Raw genomic sequence first — 16629 nt, forward strand, 5'->3', positions numbered from 1 at the left:
AGTTATATATGCTATAACATATACATTTATTTATTGAATAAAAGAATGCTTTTATTACTGCTTTTTTATTAATGCTTTTATTAATATTTATGGCTTTATTAAAAATATCAATTCCAGGAAGAACTGATGGTAGATAGGAAGGTAGATATTGACAGAGAGGGAACATTCCAGACCTTTTAGAATTCTAGAAGTATATCTTGATCTACATGGAGCTTACATAGGCATGAACCTCACAAACATGTATAAACTCACTAAACTGTGCACTTATTATTAATATGCTAAACATCTCAAAAGAAGATTTAAAAATCTCTAGACATTTAAATCTTTAGAAAATTTCTTTCCTACATTTTTACCCATTCTCTTATAATTAAATTTTTAAAAATTCAGGCATTTGGAAGAAACAACAAAAAACTGGTGAAGGGATAGAAGAAATAACAGTAGGAAGAATAAGATTAATGAACAAAACACATACTCTAGGTATATTTTATTAGGGCTGGTTTACTAAGTACTACTCTTTATAATTTATAATATTGTCTTTTTTGCAGACTCATGGGGTTACTTCTCATTAGTACATAAATTTGTACTTGCTTGTAAAAGTTCACATAGTCTTCTGATTTTACCAAAGTCTAATAATGAAATGTGGGTAGTAATAATTCTCAGGCTCACAAAAGAGAATAGGTTTAGTACTACATATCATAGTTACAAGAATTTAAAAATATTATTTTTGACAGTTCAACTTAAGTTATGACTTTGACTTCTTATCTTTGAAAGTATATATATTGGAACAAAATAAAAAGTTTAGAAATTGGAATTCAGTTTAGTTCATTGTTGCTAAAACACACTTTGTTTCTGGCTCATTTCTAGATAATTTAAGGCCATTCTATCTTTGAAATGGTAAATTGAAGTCAGAATTGTAGACACAGTTTTGAAAGTGTTCCTTTATGATGTTAGGACTGATTAGGAAAGCTAAGAGTCAATATAAAAAGAAGTAAATTATGACATCAAATACATAAATTATATATGGAATAAAAGCATAGAGTTTGGTATGTGATCAAAGTTAAGCTGTTATCAATATAATATAGACATATATATATGAAAATTTTGCTGTATGTATAATATATATTAAAGTATATATTTTGCTATATAAGTATATAAGTTTATAAGTATATAAACAAAAATGAAATACAGCATATTAAAACCTATGGAATGCATCGAAAATAGTTATAAGAAGAAATGTTACAGCATTAAATACATACATTAAGAAAGAGTGATTAAGAGTGATCACAAATAATTTTATATCTCAGTCAGCTAGCAAAAGGAAAACAAACTAAACCTAAAGTTAGTAAAAGGAGGAAAAAATATATATCAGAGTTGCAGTAAATGAAAAGGAGGCCAGAAAATCAATATAAAATATCAACAAAACTAAGAGGTGTGTATATATTTATATGTGTGTGTGTTTATGTTTTAAAAGACAGACAAAGCTGAAAAATTAGGTAGGTTATGAAAAAGGAGAGAAGACGGAAATAACTAAAAATCAGAAATGCAAGAGACATTACAATGAATATAAAGGATCATAATAGACTGCTATGAACACCCACGGAAGCACACAACCAACAAAGGAAAGCACAAGACCAAATGGTTTTACTGCTGAATTCTACCTAATATTTAAATAAAAATTAACACCAGTTCTAGCAGTTTTTGGTACAGTCTTTTGGGTTCTCTGTATAGAGTACCATGTAATCTGCAAATAGTGAAAGTTTGACTTCTTCCCTGCTGATTTGGATGAATTTTATTTATTTTTGTTGTCTGATTGCTGAAGCTAAGACTTCTAGTACTATGTTACATGACAGGGTAAGAGTGGACACCTCTGTCTTGTTCCTGATTGTAGAGGGAAAGCACTCAATTTTCCCCCATTAAAGATGATATTAGCTGTGGGTTTTTCATATACTGCCTTTATGAGGTTGAGGTATGTTCTCTCTATTCCTGCTTTGTTGAGGGTTGTTATCAAGAATGGATGCAAAAAAAAAAAAAAAAAAAAAATGGATGCTGTACTTTGTCAAATGTTTTTTTTTTTTCATTAATTGAGAGGATCATATGTTTCTTATCCTTTTCCTATTAATGTAGTATATCACATTGATTTGTGAATAGTAAACCACTCTTGCAACATAAGAATAAATTTCCCTTAATCATGATGGAAGTTTTTAAAAATGTATTGTTGAATTCAGTTTTCTAGTGTTTTATTGAGAATTTTTGCATCTGTGTTCAACAGAGATATTGGCCTGAATTTCCTTTTTAGTGGAGTTTTTATCTGGTTTTGGTATCAGGGTAATGTTAGCTTCATAGAATGAATTGGGAAGTTTTCCTTCTGTTTCTTTTTTCTTTTTCTTTTTCTTTCTTTCTTTTTACTTCCTTCCTTCTTTCCTTCCTTCCTTCCTTTCTTTCTTTCTTTTTCTTTTTTTCTTTTTTTTGGAATGGTTTGAGAAGGATAAGTATTAACTTTTCTTTAAATGTTTGGTAGAATTTGTGGTAGAATTTGCCTGTGAAGCCATCTGGCCCTGGATTTTTGTTTGTCAAGAGTTATTTGATTACTGATTCAATTTCTTTGCTGGTTATTGGTCTGTTCAAATTTTCTATTTCTTCCTGTTTCAGTTTTGGTAGTTTATATGAAAGACTCCACCAAAAAACTGCTAGAAATGATAAACAAATTCAGGAAGTTTCAGGATACAAAATCAATGCATGCAAACCTGTTGCACTTCTATACACCAATAATGAAGCAGTAGGAAGAAAAATTAAGGAATCAATCTCATTTACAATTGTACTGAAAACTCAACACCCCAAAAATGAATAATCCAATTGAAATATGGGTGGAAGACATGAATAGACATTCTTCCAAAGAAGGCATGCAGATGGTTAACAGACACATGTAAAGATGCTCATCATCACTCATCATCAAAATGCAAATCAAAACTACAATGAAATATCACCTCATACTTGTCAGAATGGATAAAATCAGCAACACAAAAAACAACAGATCTTAGTGAGGTTGTGGAGAAAGGGACCCTCTTGTACTGTTGGTGGGAATGTAAACTTGTCCTGCCACTCTGGAAAACAGTATAAAGTTTCCTCAAAAAGTTAAAAATAAAACTACCATATGATCCAGCAATTACATTACAAGGTTTTTACCTAAAGAGTACCAAAAAATACTAATGCAGAGGGATACATGCAACCCAATGTTTATAGCAGCATTACCTACAGTTGCCAAATTATGGAAGCAGTCCAAGTGTCCATAGACTGATGCATGGATAAAGAAGACATAGTGTTTGTGTGTGTGTGTTTGTGTGTGTGTGTGTGTGTATAAAATATATTATTATTATTCAGCAATAAAAAAGAAAAATCTTGCCATTTGCAATGATATGGTTGGAGCTAGAGAGTATTGTGCTAAGTGAAATAAGTCATTCAGAGAAAGAAAAATACCATTTCATTCATATGTGGAATTTAAGAAACAAAACAAATGAGCAAAGTGTAAGTAAAAAGAAAGAAGGAGACAAACCAAGAAGCAGACTCTTAACTATGGAGAGCAAACTCATGGCTATCAGAAGGGGAGTGGGTGGGAAGATGGATGAGATAGGTAATGGGGATTAAGGAGTGCACTTTTGTGATGAACACCAGCTTTTCTATGAAATTGTTGAATCACTTTATTTTACACCTGAAACTAATATTATACTTTATGTTAATTAAATGGGATTTCAATCAAAACATTATTAAAAAATTAACACCAAATCCTTCTCAAACCTTTCTAAAAATTTGAAGAGGAGGGAACACTCCCAAGTGCATTTCACAAGCCTGGCATTACCCTGATATCAAAACCAGAAAATGACATTAGAAGAAAAGAAAAATTCCCAATGAATAAAGATTCAAAATTTTCCAAAAAATAATAGCAAACTGAATTCAACTGTACACTAAAATGGTCATAATTATGATCAAAAGGATTTATGCCTGGCACCATAGGCAACTGCATTAATACAATGAGACATAAAAATTATATGAACATCTCAATAGATAGAGGCAAAGCATTTGACAAAATTCAACATCTCTTAGTGGTTAAGAACTCTCAGAAAATTGAGGTTATGTCACGGCTGGCATGACAACACAACCAGGGTCAAGAGGGTAGAGGATGGTGAGATGAAGATGAGATGTAAAGAGACGTAAAGAGATGGGGACAAGAGGGACACAGTGGATGATGTCCAAGCACTGCCAATTTTATTCAAGGAAGCAAGACATTATATAGCTAACAGAAACAACTGCAAAAAAGTGTCTATTTTTAACTGATTATGAAAGAGTTTGCAACATGCACAGAAAACCCTTCAAGCTTTCCCATTATCTATTTCCCAAGCACCAAGAGCAGACTCTCTGGTGCCAGATGTACTAACTTCAAGGCTACTCGAGACATAGTTTATGTAAGCACAGCACAATCTTACAATGGTGTAGTTTATGGTCTGCAAGGACAGCACAATCCCACAATGGTTTAATGAGCAGGCCTGTTTTGCCTATTCCAGATAAGCACATGCTGGCAACCACGTTGGTGAGTCTTAGGATCCATAGCTCAGGCCCTTTCTCAAGTGCTGCTCAATTTTCCACTCATGGGGTTATTAACCCTTGGGCTTCCAGGAGGCACCAGTAGGGGCCTCGTTTGGTCTCTTGACTCTAGCCCAGTCCGCAGCTGCCTACAAGTTTATAAGGAGTATGCCTCAGGATAATAAAGGTAATATATGACAAAGAGTAAACATCATATTCCATATATCAGTGAAAGACTGAAAGATATGCCTCTGAGATCAGGAATAAAATAAGGGTGCCTCCTCATAGTACTGGCAGTCCTAGAGCAATTAGACAAGAGAAAGAAACAAAAGGCATCCAAATTAGAATGGAAGAAATAAACTGTCTCTGTTTGCAGATGATGTGATTTTATATATATATATATATATATATGCCTTAAGACTCCACCAAAAATCTATTAGAATGAATAACAAAGTGGCAAGATAAAATCAACCACGAAATTCAGTTTGTTTGTTTCTTTCTTTCTTTCTTTCTTTCCTTCCTTCCTTCTTTCCTTCCTTCTTTCTTTCTTTTCTTTCTTTCTTTCTTTCTTTCTTTCTTTCTTTCTTTCTTTCTTTCTTTCTTTCTTTCTTTTTCTTTTTCTTTTTTCTTTTGAGTGTATGCATGAGCAGGGGGTTGGGAAGAGGAGGCTCAGAGAAAGAGGGAGAGAAAGAGAACCTTAAGCAGGTTCCATGCCCAGTGTGGAGCTCAATCTCACAACATGAACTGAGCTGAGATCATGACCTGAGCTGAAATCAGGAGTTGGATGCTTAATGGACTGAACCACCCAGTTCCGATAAGTTTCATTTCTATACATGAATGGTAAACTATTTGAAAAAAATAATTCATTTATAATACAATAAAAAATGTGTACTTGGCATAAATATAACCAAGGATGTGAAAGGTCTGAATAATAAAAATTAAAAGAAATTGAAGAAGACACAAATAAATGGAGTGATATCCCATGTTCATGGATCAAAAAAATGTCTGTACTACCCAAAACTATCTATAAATTTGATACAATCCCTATAAAATTCCAATGGAAATTTTCACAAAAGTGAAAAATATCCTAAAATTTGTGTAGAGACACAAGAGACCCTGAGCAGCCAAAGTAATCTTGAGAAAGAACAAATTTAGAGACATCACAATTCCTGATTTCAAATTTTATTACAAAGTTATAATAATCAGAACAGCATTACTGGTATAAAAATAGACACACAGATGAATAGAACAGGATCAAAAGCCCAGAAGTAAACCCACTTATATATAATCAACTAATATTTGATGAAGGAGCCAAAAAGAAGCAGTGGAGAAAGGATAGTTTTTTCGATAACTGGTGTTGAGAAAACTGTTCAACCATATGCAGAAGAATGGAATTCGTTTTCTATCTTATACCAGTCACAAAAAATTAAGTCAAAATGGATTAAAGACTTAAATGTAAGCCTACAAATTGCAAAGATACAGGAAGAAAACATAGGACAAAATCTCCTTGACATTGATCTTTGCAAATATTATTTGGGTATGACACTAAAAATGCAAAGACAAAAGCAAATATCAACAAGTAGAACTACACCACACTAAAAGGCTTCTGCCTAGCAAAACAATCAGCAAAATAAAAAGGCAACCACCATAAAGGGAGAAAATATTTACAAACCATCTATCTGATAAGGGGTTAAAATCCAAAATATATAAGGAACCCATGCAGCTCAATAGCAAAAACCACACATAATCCTATTTAAAAGTGGGCAATTGCCATGAATAGACATCCCCCCCCCTGAAAATAATACAGATGGCCAATAGTTACATGAAAATGTACTTAATATTATTGGCCATTAGGGAAATGTAAATCAAAACCACAGTGAAATATTAATTCACACCTGTTTGCATGGCTAATGTCAAAAAGGCAGGAGAAAACAAGTGTTGGTGAGGATGTAGAGAAAAAGGAATTCTAGTGCACTGCTAGAGGGAATGCAAACTGGTGCACCCACTGTGGAAAACAGTACGGAGACTCCTCAGAAAATTAAAAATAGAACTACCATTGATTTAGCAATTTCATGTCTGGTTATATCCTTCAAGGCTGTTTCTTTTACATTTACTTGTGATCAACTAGCTCCTTTCTGGCATTCATGATATTCTTATGTACTCCATTAATATTTTTGCTATCCATCCCCCAAAGACTTATTCATTCAAGCTCTAAATCCCAGGGGACATTCTGAACCTAGTCTAACTTTCTAATCATCCTCATATTTTAAAATTAAAAATAACTCCATTTCTATGAAGCCAGTACTATGCTGATCCCCAAACCATACAAAGATTCCATCAAAAAGGAGAATTTCAGACCAATATCCCTGATGAATATGGATGCCAAGATTCTCAGCAAGATCCTAGCTAATAGGATTCAACAGTACATTAAAAAGATTATCCACTGTGACTAGGTGGGATTCATCCCTGGAATGCAAGGTTGGTTCAACATTCACAAATCAATCAATATGATAGAACAATAATCAATAAGAGAAGAGAGAAGAACCACATGGTCCTCTCAACTGATGCAGAAAAAGCATTTGACAAAATACAGCACCTGCCCCTGATTAAATCTCCTCAAAATATAGGAATAGAGGGAAAATTCCCCAACTGCATAAAATTTATCTATGAAAAACCCACAGCAAATATCATTCTCAATGGGAAAAGCTTACAACCTTCTCTGAGATCAGGAACATGACAAGGATGCTCACTCTCACCTCTGTTGTTCAACATAGTACTAGAAGTCCTAGCAACAGCAATTGGACAACAAAAAGAAAAGTATTCAAATTGGCAAAGAAGAAGTCAAACTCTCTCTTTTTGCAGATGACATGATACTTTATATGGAAAAACCAAAAGACTCCACCCCCCAAACTACTAGAACTCATATAACAATCCATTAATGTAGCAGGATACAAATTCAATGCACAGAAATCAACAAAGCAACAGAAGTTGCTTTCTTATACACTAACTCACTAAATATAGAAAGGGAAATTAGAGAATCAATTTCATTTACTATAGTACCAAGAACCGTAAGATACCTTGGAATAAACCTAATCAAAGAGGTGAAGGATCTGTACTCAAGGAACTACAGAACACTCATGAAAGAAATTGAAGACACAAAAAGATGGAAAAGCATTCCATGCTCATGGATTGGAAAAATAGATGTTGTTAAAATGTCTATACTGCCTAGAGCAATCTATACTTTCAATGCCACCCCAATCAAAACTCTACCAGCATTTTTCAAAGTGCTGGAACAAACAATCCTAAAATTTGTATGGAACCAGAAAAGGCCCTATAATGCTAAGGAAATGTTGAAAAAGAAAAACAAAACTGGGGGCATCATGTTGCCTGATTTCAAGTTTTACTACAAAGCTGTGATCACCAAGACAGCATGGTACTGGCACAAAAACAGGCACACAGACCAGTGGAACAGAGTAGAGTCCAGATATGGACCTGCAACATTATGGTCAAATAATTTTCAACAAAGCAGGAAAAAGTATACAGTAGAAAAAAGACAGTCTCTTCAATAAATGGTGCTGGGAAAATTGGACAGCTATGTGTAGAAGAATGAAACTTGACAATTCTCTTACACCATACACAGAGATAAACTCAAAATGGGTAAATGACCTCAACTTGAGGCAGGAATCCATCAAAATCCTAGAGGAGAACACAGGCAGTAACCTCTTCGACAATGGCAACAGCAACTTATTTCAAGACATGTCTCCAAAGGCAAATGAAACAGAAGCAAAAATGAACTTTTGGGACTTCACCAAGATCAAAAGCTTCAGCACAGCAAAGGAAATAGTCAACAAAACAAAGAGGCAATCCACGGAATGGGAGGAGGTATTTGCAAATGACACTACAGACAAAGGGCTGATATCCAAGATCCATACAGAACCCCTTAAACTCAACACTCAAAAAACAGGTAATCACGTCAAAAAATGGGCAGAAGACATGAACAGACACTTCTCCAAAGAAGACATACAAATGGCTAGCAGACATGAAAAAAAATATTTATCATCATTAGCCATCAGGGAGATTCAAATCAAAACCACATTGAGATACTACCTTACACCAGTTAGAATGGCCAAAATTAACAAGACAGGAAACAACAAGTGTTGGAGGGGATGTGGAGAAAGGGAACCCTCTTACACTGTCAGTGGGAATGCAAGTTGGTATAGCCACTTTGGAAAACAGTGTGGAGATTCCTTAAGAAATTAAAAATAGAACTACCCTATGACCCTGCAATTGCACTACTGGATATTTACCCCGAAGATATATATGTAGTGGAAAGAAGGGCCATATGTACCCCAGTGTTCACAGCAGCAATGGCCACAATCACCAAACTGTGGAAAGAGCCAAGATGCTGTTCAACAGACGAATGGAGAAAGAAGAAATGCTCCATATGTAAAATGGAATATTACACAGCCATCAGAAAGGATGAATAACCAACTTTTATATCAACATGGACAAGACTGGAGGAGATTATGCTGAGTGAAATAAGTCAAGCAGAGAAAGTCAATTATCATATGGCTTCATTTGCTTGTAGAGCATAAGGATAACATGGAGGACATTAGGAGAGGGAAAGGAAAAGTGATTTGGGGGAAATTAGATGAGGAGATGAACCATGAGAGACTGTGGACTCTGAGAAACAAACAGAGGGTTTTGGAAGGGAGAAGAGTGGGGGGATGGGTGACCCTGATGGGGATTAAGGAGGGCACGTATTACATGGGGCACTGGGTTTAGTACATAAACAATGAATCTTGGAACACTGAAAAGGTAAAATTAAATTAAATAAGTAAATAAATAATATTACATTAAAAATAAAATAGAAAGAAAATGTTTAATTCTTACTGAATTTATTCTGGATATTTCTCAAATACTTTCCCTATGTTTTTTCCTAGTTTCCCTGTCCCCATTAAGACATCTGAATCAATTATTACAAGTTTATTAGCTAGCGTCCCTGAATCTTGTGTTTACCCTCTTAAATTCATCCTTTTCAGTTCACACAGAGTAATATAATCAAAATATAAATTTGTCCAACCTGCTCTCCTGCTGGAAGCGACTCAAGAACTTGTCATCATTTTCACCATTATTTTCTCAATATGTATTTCCTTAATTTCCTTTCAGCCTCCTAACCTACCAACCTGTCTCTGTTTTATTATCTAATTATTATAATTTCATTGCTTCATTTCAGTGGTTCATGCTGCTTCATCCTTTGCTGTTCATGCTTTTACTGTTTTCTTTTACCTGAATTTCTTTTCCTCCTGTTTTTATCTGGTTAATTTATTCCCAGTCTTTAATATGCACCCTATGTGGCACCTCTTCCATGACAACTTTCCTGAACCATGAGATGCCTCTCAACTGTCTTCAGTAGCTCCCCATGTACAGTTTTACATTAGTCCTTGGCTTACATTTTTTGTCCTTCATTAGATCGTTGTCTCTCTGAACATTGGATTTCCTCTGCTACATCCCAGAACAGAGGAACATGGATATTATCTATTTGTGTTCCTCTGGTGCCTAGCACAGAGCAAGTCATATGGGAGACCCTATAATTGCAAATTGTGTATCATCTTTTGATGTGGTATTTCAAACTCTCACAATTAAAAAAAAATTTAAAAATATTTTGAGAATTTGAATTTATTTGAAAATATTTATTTGAAAATCAAATATTTATTTATTTGAAAGAGAGATAGCAAGAGAGGCAAAACAAGCACGGGCAGTGGGAGAGGGAGAAGCAGACTTTCCACTGAGCAGAGAGTCTGATGTGGGGCTAGATCTCAGGACTCTGGGATCAGAACTGAGTCATTAAGGTAGATGCTTAATGAGTGGGCTACCCAGAGACCCCCATATTTCCATTGTATGGCTGGGAACAGATAGGTTTTATACAAATTGTGGTTATTGTGACTTGAGTATGCATGCATATTAATGTAATTGATAAATAATATGACTTTATTCCTATTTAGAAAATATTTAGGCTCTTAAAGTTATGATCTATAATAAATTAAAAGCATCTAAAGCTATGTGTGAGTTCCCTGTGTTTTTTACGGTCAGAATTAAATATCCAACTATGCTACTCAGCTTTTCTTATTTTCTTTTTTTCCCCTACAGATTGCTGCCAATTCCTGGGGAAAGTCATGGGGAGAGAATGGCTATTTCAGGATTCTTCGAGGAGTAAATGAATCTGACATTGAAAAGTTGATTATCGCAGCTTGGGGCCATCTGACAAGTTCAGATGAACCATAACATATCATTAAATTTCCATAAGGCCATGCATTTAAGTAACCCCTTAAATTGAAATTAAGCAATGTGAGGTTCTCTGTGACAGTGGAATCTTTGCCTCTTCACCTTGTTATTATAATGTGACTGTTTTCTTGTTTCACCCCAGGCTCCATGCTTCTGCTTCCTTTATATCACTGAGCATATAAAAACACTAAAAGAGGACAGCAGAAAAGCTAAATGCCTTTAAAGTTCTCTGGTTGTCTTTCTTTTTCTTTCATAATAATGTCCTTTTTGACTTCGATAGTTCACAAAATGTGTGACAGCACTTGTCTTAAAAGTTCATGGCATTCTTTTGTAGAAATGAGGCAGTTTCTGTCTTTAACCAATGAGTATTTCACACAGAAAAATAGAAACAAAAACAACAAGCAAATAACAGAACAATGGAAACCCCAATTTACCATCTTCATGATTTTTTCAAGAAATGTTGTCTTAATTCATGTCTTGCTATTGATTTGCCAAAAACAATGGAAATAGATTATTAATTGTTCTCTCAATAAGCTAACATTTGTTTCTTTTCATTTGTCTTAATCTAACTTGTAATCTGAACTCAAAAGGAAAGTAACTCTCCAAAAAGAAATAACTATTCGTTATGGTAGTTTACTCTTTGTACTGTGTAGTGGCCTGTGCTGTAAAGAAGATGGTGTTTGGGAGGGAAAATTTCCCACCACCTCTCTTGGTTCTTTTGCCCAGTCTAATAATTATAGTAACATATTTACAGGAGAAAAACGAATATTTAATAAATTTTTAATATATTTATTAAAATATACTTATATATTTTAATATATTTTCTATGGGTACAGGTGCCCCATAGAAAAAATGAGACTCAAACAAAGGACTGAAACAGGCATCTTTTATAAGTCCTAGACAAAGGAACAATAAATTTGTGAAGAATTGACAAGACAAAGAAATCCAAGTTTGGGTACTAATAGGTGAGAAAGTAAGTAGAGTTTGTTTATATAGCTTTCTCAGCCCTGAATACCCTATCTCTGATGCTAAAGATCTCTCTCTATCTTCTGATTCTGGGAGGGTACTTTTCTTCTTTTCTTTCTTTCTTTTTTTTTTTTTAAACTTTATTTATTTGACAGAGATCACAATATGCAGAGCAGAGGCAGACAGAGAGAGAGGAGGAAGCAGGCTCCCCGCTGAGCAGAGAGCCTGATGCAGGGCTCAATCCCCTGACCCTGAGATCATGACCTGAGCCAAAGGCAGAGGCTTAACCCACTGAGCCACCCAGGTGCCCCGGAGGGTACTTTTCACACAGGAGATTCATTTCCTTTTTTCAGGGGGATGGAGAGGGTTGTCAGATTATCATTATATTGGCTATTCTCAAGTAAGTTTAATTCAAAGTGATCAATATTTCGAAGTGGCATATGCTGGAGCAGCCTTCCCTGAACCCCATCACTGGTAAGTAATGGAAAAGTTTAGAGGCTAACAAACAATGGAAGTACAGTCTTCACACACACACACTGCCCTTATTTTTTGGAATCCAGTACACTTTGTGTAAAGTCTATTAAAACCAGTTGCAAAGCTGTATTTGGAAAGATAACATATTTACTCCCCAAAACAGCCACCTGATGCCATGAGTCAGAAAGAATAAATAGACTTTTATCACAACCATTTCACAGTTCAGTACTTGAGATTCTAAAAAGTAAACTAAATTGGCACTAATTTGCATCTAATTTTTATTTTAGTTCTTTACAGTCAGAAAAACAAAAATAGCATCATTATAATTGTTGAGAAAGGATATAATCTTTTAATAATTCACTGACATCTTAAATGGCAAACTAACAAATGAAAAAACAAAGCTGATCAGTAAGTGAGCATGGCCGATTATAATTACAATGGTGGGATATCTGTGGCCTCCAATTTCTGGGCACCGTGTCATCAGAATTTTCATTGTGGAACTTTTCTATGCTTTTGTGCCCAAAGGTGCCCTGATTAGATAAACCAGACAAGCTGAAAATGTAAGGAAGCTGAGCACAAAAATGTGAGTGTAGCTGCAGTTCCTTTCTCCATTAATCACTGCAACTTCATCAGAAGCAGGATCTTCTCACTTCGTTCTGCCCTAGATTATACACACAGGGCTGATTCACCTTGACCAAAGTTCCCCCAGAGGACTGAGAAATAATTTGATTTTGTTCCAATGTGGACTCCCCTAGAAACAGCCTCTGAGTTGAAGGTTTGAGTACACAGTTTGAGCAGTGAAGAGAACACTGAAGAGAGTGAGTAGTGACGTAGAGTCATTGAAGGCAGACAACAAAGGCTGCATTACGAAGGAAAGTAGTACCACAGGCAATGTTCTTATCCCACTAGTGACAGTTCATATATTCCTCAGATAAATGTCACCCATGAAGGATGTATGTTGGTTCAGGATTGCTCCAGAGGGCCATGAATTTCCTGTTGGTCTGGTCTGGCAGGTTGTTGCGTCAAGAAAAAACCCTCAGACAAAGAAAAGCAGGTTCTGGGAGTTGGATGTCAGGCTGATGTCCACTGAAATGGTACAGGTGAGGTGATGTGTCTCTGTCACAGATGTTAACATGTTTTTAAAACATTCCTTAGATGCTAAAAACTGAGGAAATAATACATGATAATGCACTAAAATGGCAGACGACTAACCTCATTTTTAAAAGCACTTATGATTGCTGCCTATGTTCTCCACTAGGATTTTGATGGATTCCTGTGTCACATTTAGGTCTTTCATCCTCAAAATAAACATTTTGAGTTTATTTTTGTGTATGGTGGAAGAAAGTGATCTAGTTTAATTCTTCTGTATGTTGCTGTCTAATTTTCCCAACACCATTTGTTGAGGAGACAGTCTTTTTTTCCATTGGATATTCTTTTCTCTGTCAAAGATTAGTTGATCATAGAGTTGAGAGTCCATTTCTGGGCTCTCTGTTCTGTTCTGTTGATCTGTGTATCTCTTTTAGTGCTAGTAACATACGATCTTGATGATTACAGCTTTGAAAAATAGCTTGAAGTCTGAAATTATGATGCCTCCAGCTTTGGTTTTCTTTTCAAAATTACTTTGGCTATTTGGGGTCTTTTCTGGTTCTATAGAAATTTTAGGATTGTTTGTTCTAGCTCTGTGAAAAATGCTGATGGTATTTTGATAGGGATTGCATTGAATGTGTAGATTGCTTTGGGTAGAACAGACATTTTAACAATATTTGCCTTTTCAAAAAAATCCATGAGCATGAAAGTTTTTCCATTTCTTTGTGTCTTCCTCAATTTCTTTCATAAGTATTCTATAGTTTGCAGAGTACAGATCCTTAACCTCTTTGGTTAAGTTTATTCCTTGGTTAAGTTTATTCCTTATGGTTTTTGGTTTTTGGTGCAGTTGTAAATGGGATCAATTTCTTGATTTCTTTTTCTTCTGTTTCAGTGTTAGTGTATAGAAATGCCACTGACTTCTTTACATTGTTTTCCATACCCTGCCATTTTGCTGAATTCTTGTGCTAGTTCTAGCAATTTTTTGGTGGAGTCTCTTAGATTTTCTACACAGAGTAGCACATCCTCTGTGAAGAGTAAAAGTTTGATTTCTTCTATGCCAGTTTGGATGCCTTTTTTTTGTTGTTGTTGTTATTGATTGCTGAGGCTAACTCTTCCAGTGCTATGTTGGGCAATAGTGGTGAGTGGACATTCCTATGATGTTCTTCCCTGTAGAGGAAAAGCTCTCAGTTTTTCCCCACTGAGGGTGATAATCTCTGTCAGTCTTTTGTATATGGTCTTTATGATGTTGAAGTATGTTCCAGGTATCTCTACTTTGTTGAGAGTTTTTATCAAGAAAGGATGCTATATTTTGTCAAATGCTTTTTCTGAATCTATTGAGATAATCATATGGTTCTTGTCCTTTCTCCTATTAGTATGGCGTATCACACTGATTGGTTTGTGGATTTTGAATCACCTCAGCAGCCCTGGTGAATAATCCTTTTACTGTACTGTTGGATCCTATTAGCTAGTATCTTAGTGATCATTTTTCCCTCCATGTTCAAATTGTTCAAAGGGGCACATGAACCCCAATGTTTATAGGAATAATGTCCATAATAACCAAAATATGAAGAGAGTCTAGATGTCCATCAACAAATGAATGGATAAGGAAAATGTGATATTTTTTATATATATATAAATCACTATTATATATGTATAATATATATAACAGAATATTACTCAGCCATCAAAAAATGAAATCTTTACATTTGCAACAACATGGATGGAACTAGAGGGTATTATGTTAAGCAAAATAAGTCAGTTAGAGAAAGACAAATATCATATGATTTCACTCCTATGTGGAATTTAAGAAACAAAACAGATGAACATTGGGGAAGGTAAGGAAATTTAAATAAGAAAAACAGAGAGAGAAACAAACCATAAGAGACTCTTAACTTTAGGAAACAAATTGAGGGTTGCCTGAGGGGAGGTAAGTGGGGAATGAGGTAATTGGGTGATGGGAATTAAGGAGGGCACTTGATGTAATGAGCACTGGGTGTATATGCAACTGATGAATCACTAAATTCTACTTCTGAAACTAATAATACAGTATATATTAACTAAATTGAACTTAAATAAAATAGAAAAAAGGAAAGAATAAAAACACATATAGGATTGAGTTGATAGACTCGTGTCCTTTTTATGGATAAAAGTTGTTGGAATTGATTTTTACACTGTGGTTTGTGAATCTAGAGTGTAGGCCTAGATTGTGTTGTTTTAAAATCTGCTACCTTTCAAAGGATCCTAACTGGTAAGGAAGCTAACCCCAGAGATTTGAAGAAAGAAAGAAGGAAAATGCCATAATTGTAAGCCCCATAAAAACACACATGATACATTTGCCCAGTAATAAGACTACGATTTAAAAAAAAAGACGAAGGTTAGTTGGGACAGAAGTATACTAATGAGACAAGGAAAATACTATTCTTGAGGTTTGTCGAGACAGTGTCTTTCTTTGAATAATATTGCTTCTCATTTTTACAACTTTATTTTTTCATTTTTCTAGAGAGAGAGAGAGAGAGAGAGGGAACATAAGCAAATGGAGTGGGAGAGGGAAAGCAGTCTTCCTGCTGATCAGGGAGCCTCAGGTGGGGCTTGATCCCAGGGTGCTGAGATCATGACCTGAGCCGAAGGTGGATGCTTAATGACTGAACCACCCAAGCACTCCCTCATTTTTACAACTTTAAAGAGCATGCTTGGCTATCTTTATTATCCAAAGTTCCCAAATCAACCTTTAGAAAATAGTGGTTGGCATATTCTTTCACCAGCTCTAGGGACTATTTGCAGAATTGATTGGACTGATGACTGGATGATTTCTCCTGCATTGTGGTTTTCTTGGCCCATAGGTATGCCCTACTCACCTCAGCTTGACTGAGCGATGAGAAAGACCACACAGTTGGATATGTATTTAAAATTCTTGTCTCTTTTTGCATATATGGGGTCTTACTATTTTGTGTTAGGAGTATACAAGGGAAGGGACACCTGGATGGATCTGTTGGTTAAGCATTTGACTTGTGTTTTCAGTTCATCTCATGATCTCAGGATCATGAGATTGAGTTCCACATTGGGCTGTATGCTCAGACAGAATCTGATTGAGGCTTTTTCCACCTCCCTTTGTCTCTTTCCTCTTTCTCTTTATCTCTAAAGTAAATAAAATCTTAAAAAAGAAGAAAAAATATAACAGATATATGAGGTAAACATTGTCCATAACCCATCCAGGACAATGTATCTCAGATTGGAAAATACTGT

At 35.1% G+C, this 16629-nt stretch overlaps 1 protein-coding gene across 1 annotated transcript in view; it reads left to right on the forward strand.

Moving 5' to 3' along the window:
- Positions 1 to 11398, forward strand: part of TINAG (tubulointerstitial nephritis antigen) — a 93075-nt gene extending 81677 nt beyond the window's left edge. The window contains exon 11 of the mRNA XM_004771846.2: positions 10726 to 11398. Within this exon, the coding sequence (XP_004771903.1) occupies positions 10726 to 10860 (135 nt within the window). The 3' untranslated portion in view covers positions 10861 to 11398. The remainder of the gene's footprint in view (positions 1 to 10725) is intronic.
- The last annotated feature ends 5231 nt before the right edge of the window (positions 11399 to 16629 follow it).

This window comes from Mustela putorius, unplaced genomic scaffold (assembly GCF_011764305.1).
Source record: "Mustela putorius furo isolate JIRA1106 unplaced genomic scaffold, ASM1176430v1.1 tig00003983_pilon_pilon_pilon, whole genome shotgun sequence".
Classification (NCBI taxonomy): Eukaryota; Metazoa; Chordata; class Mammalia; order Carnivora; family Mustelidae; genus Mustela; species Mustela putorius.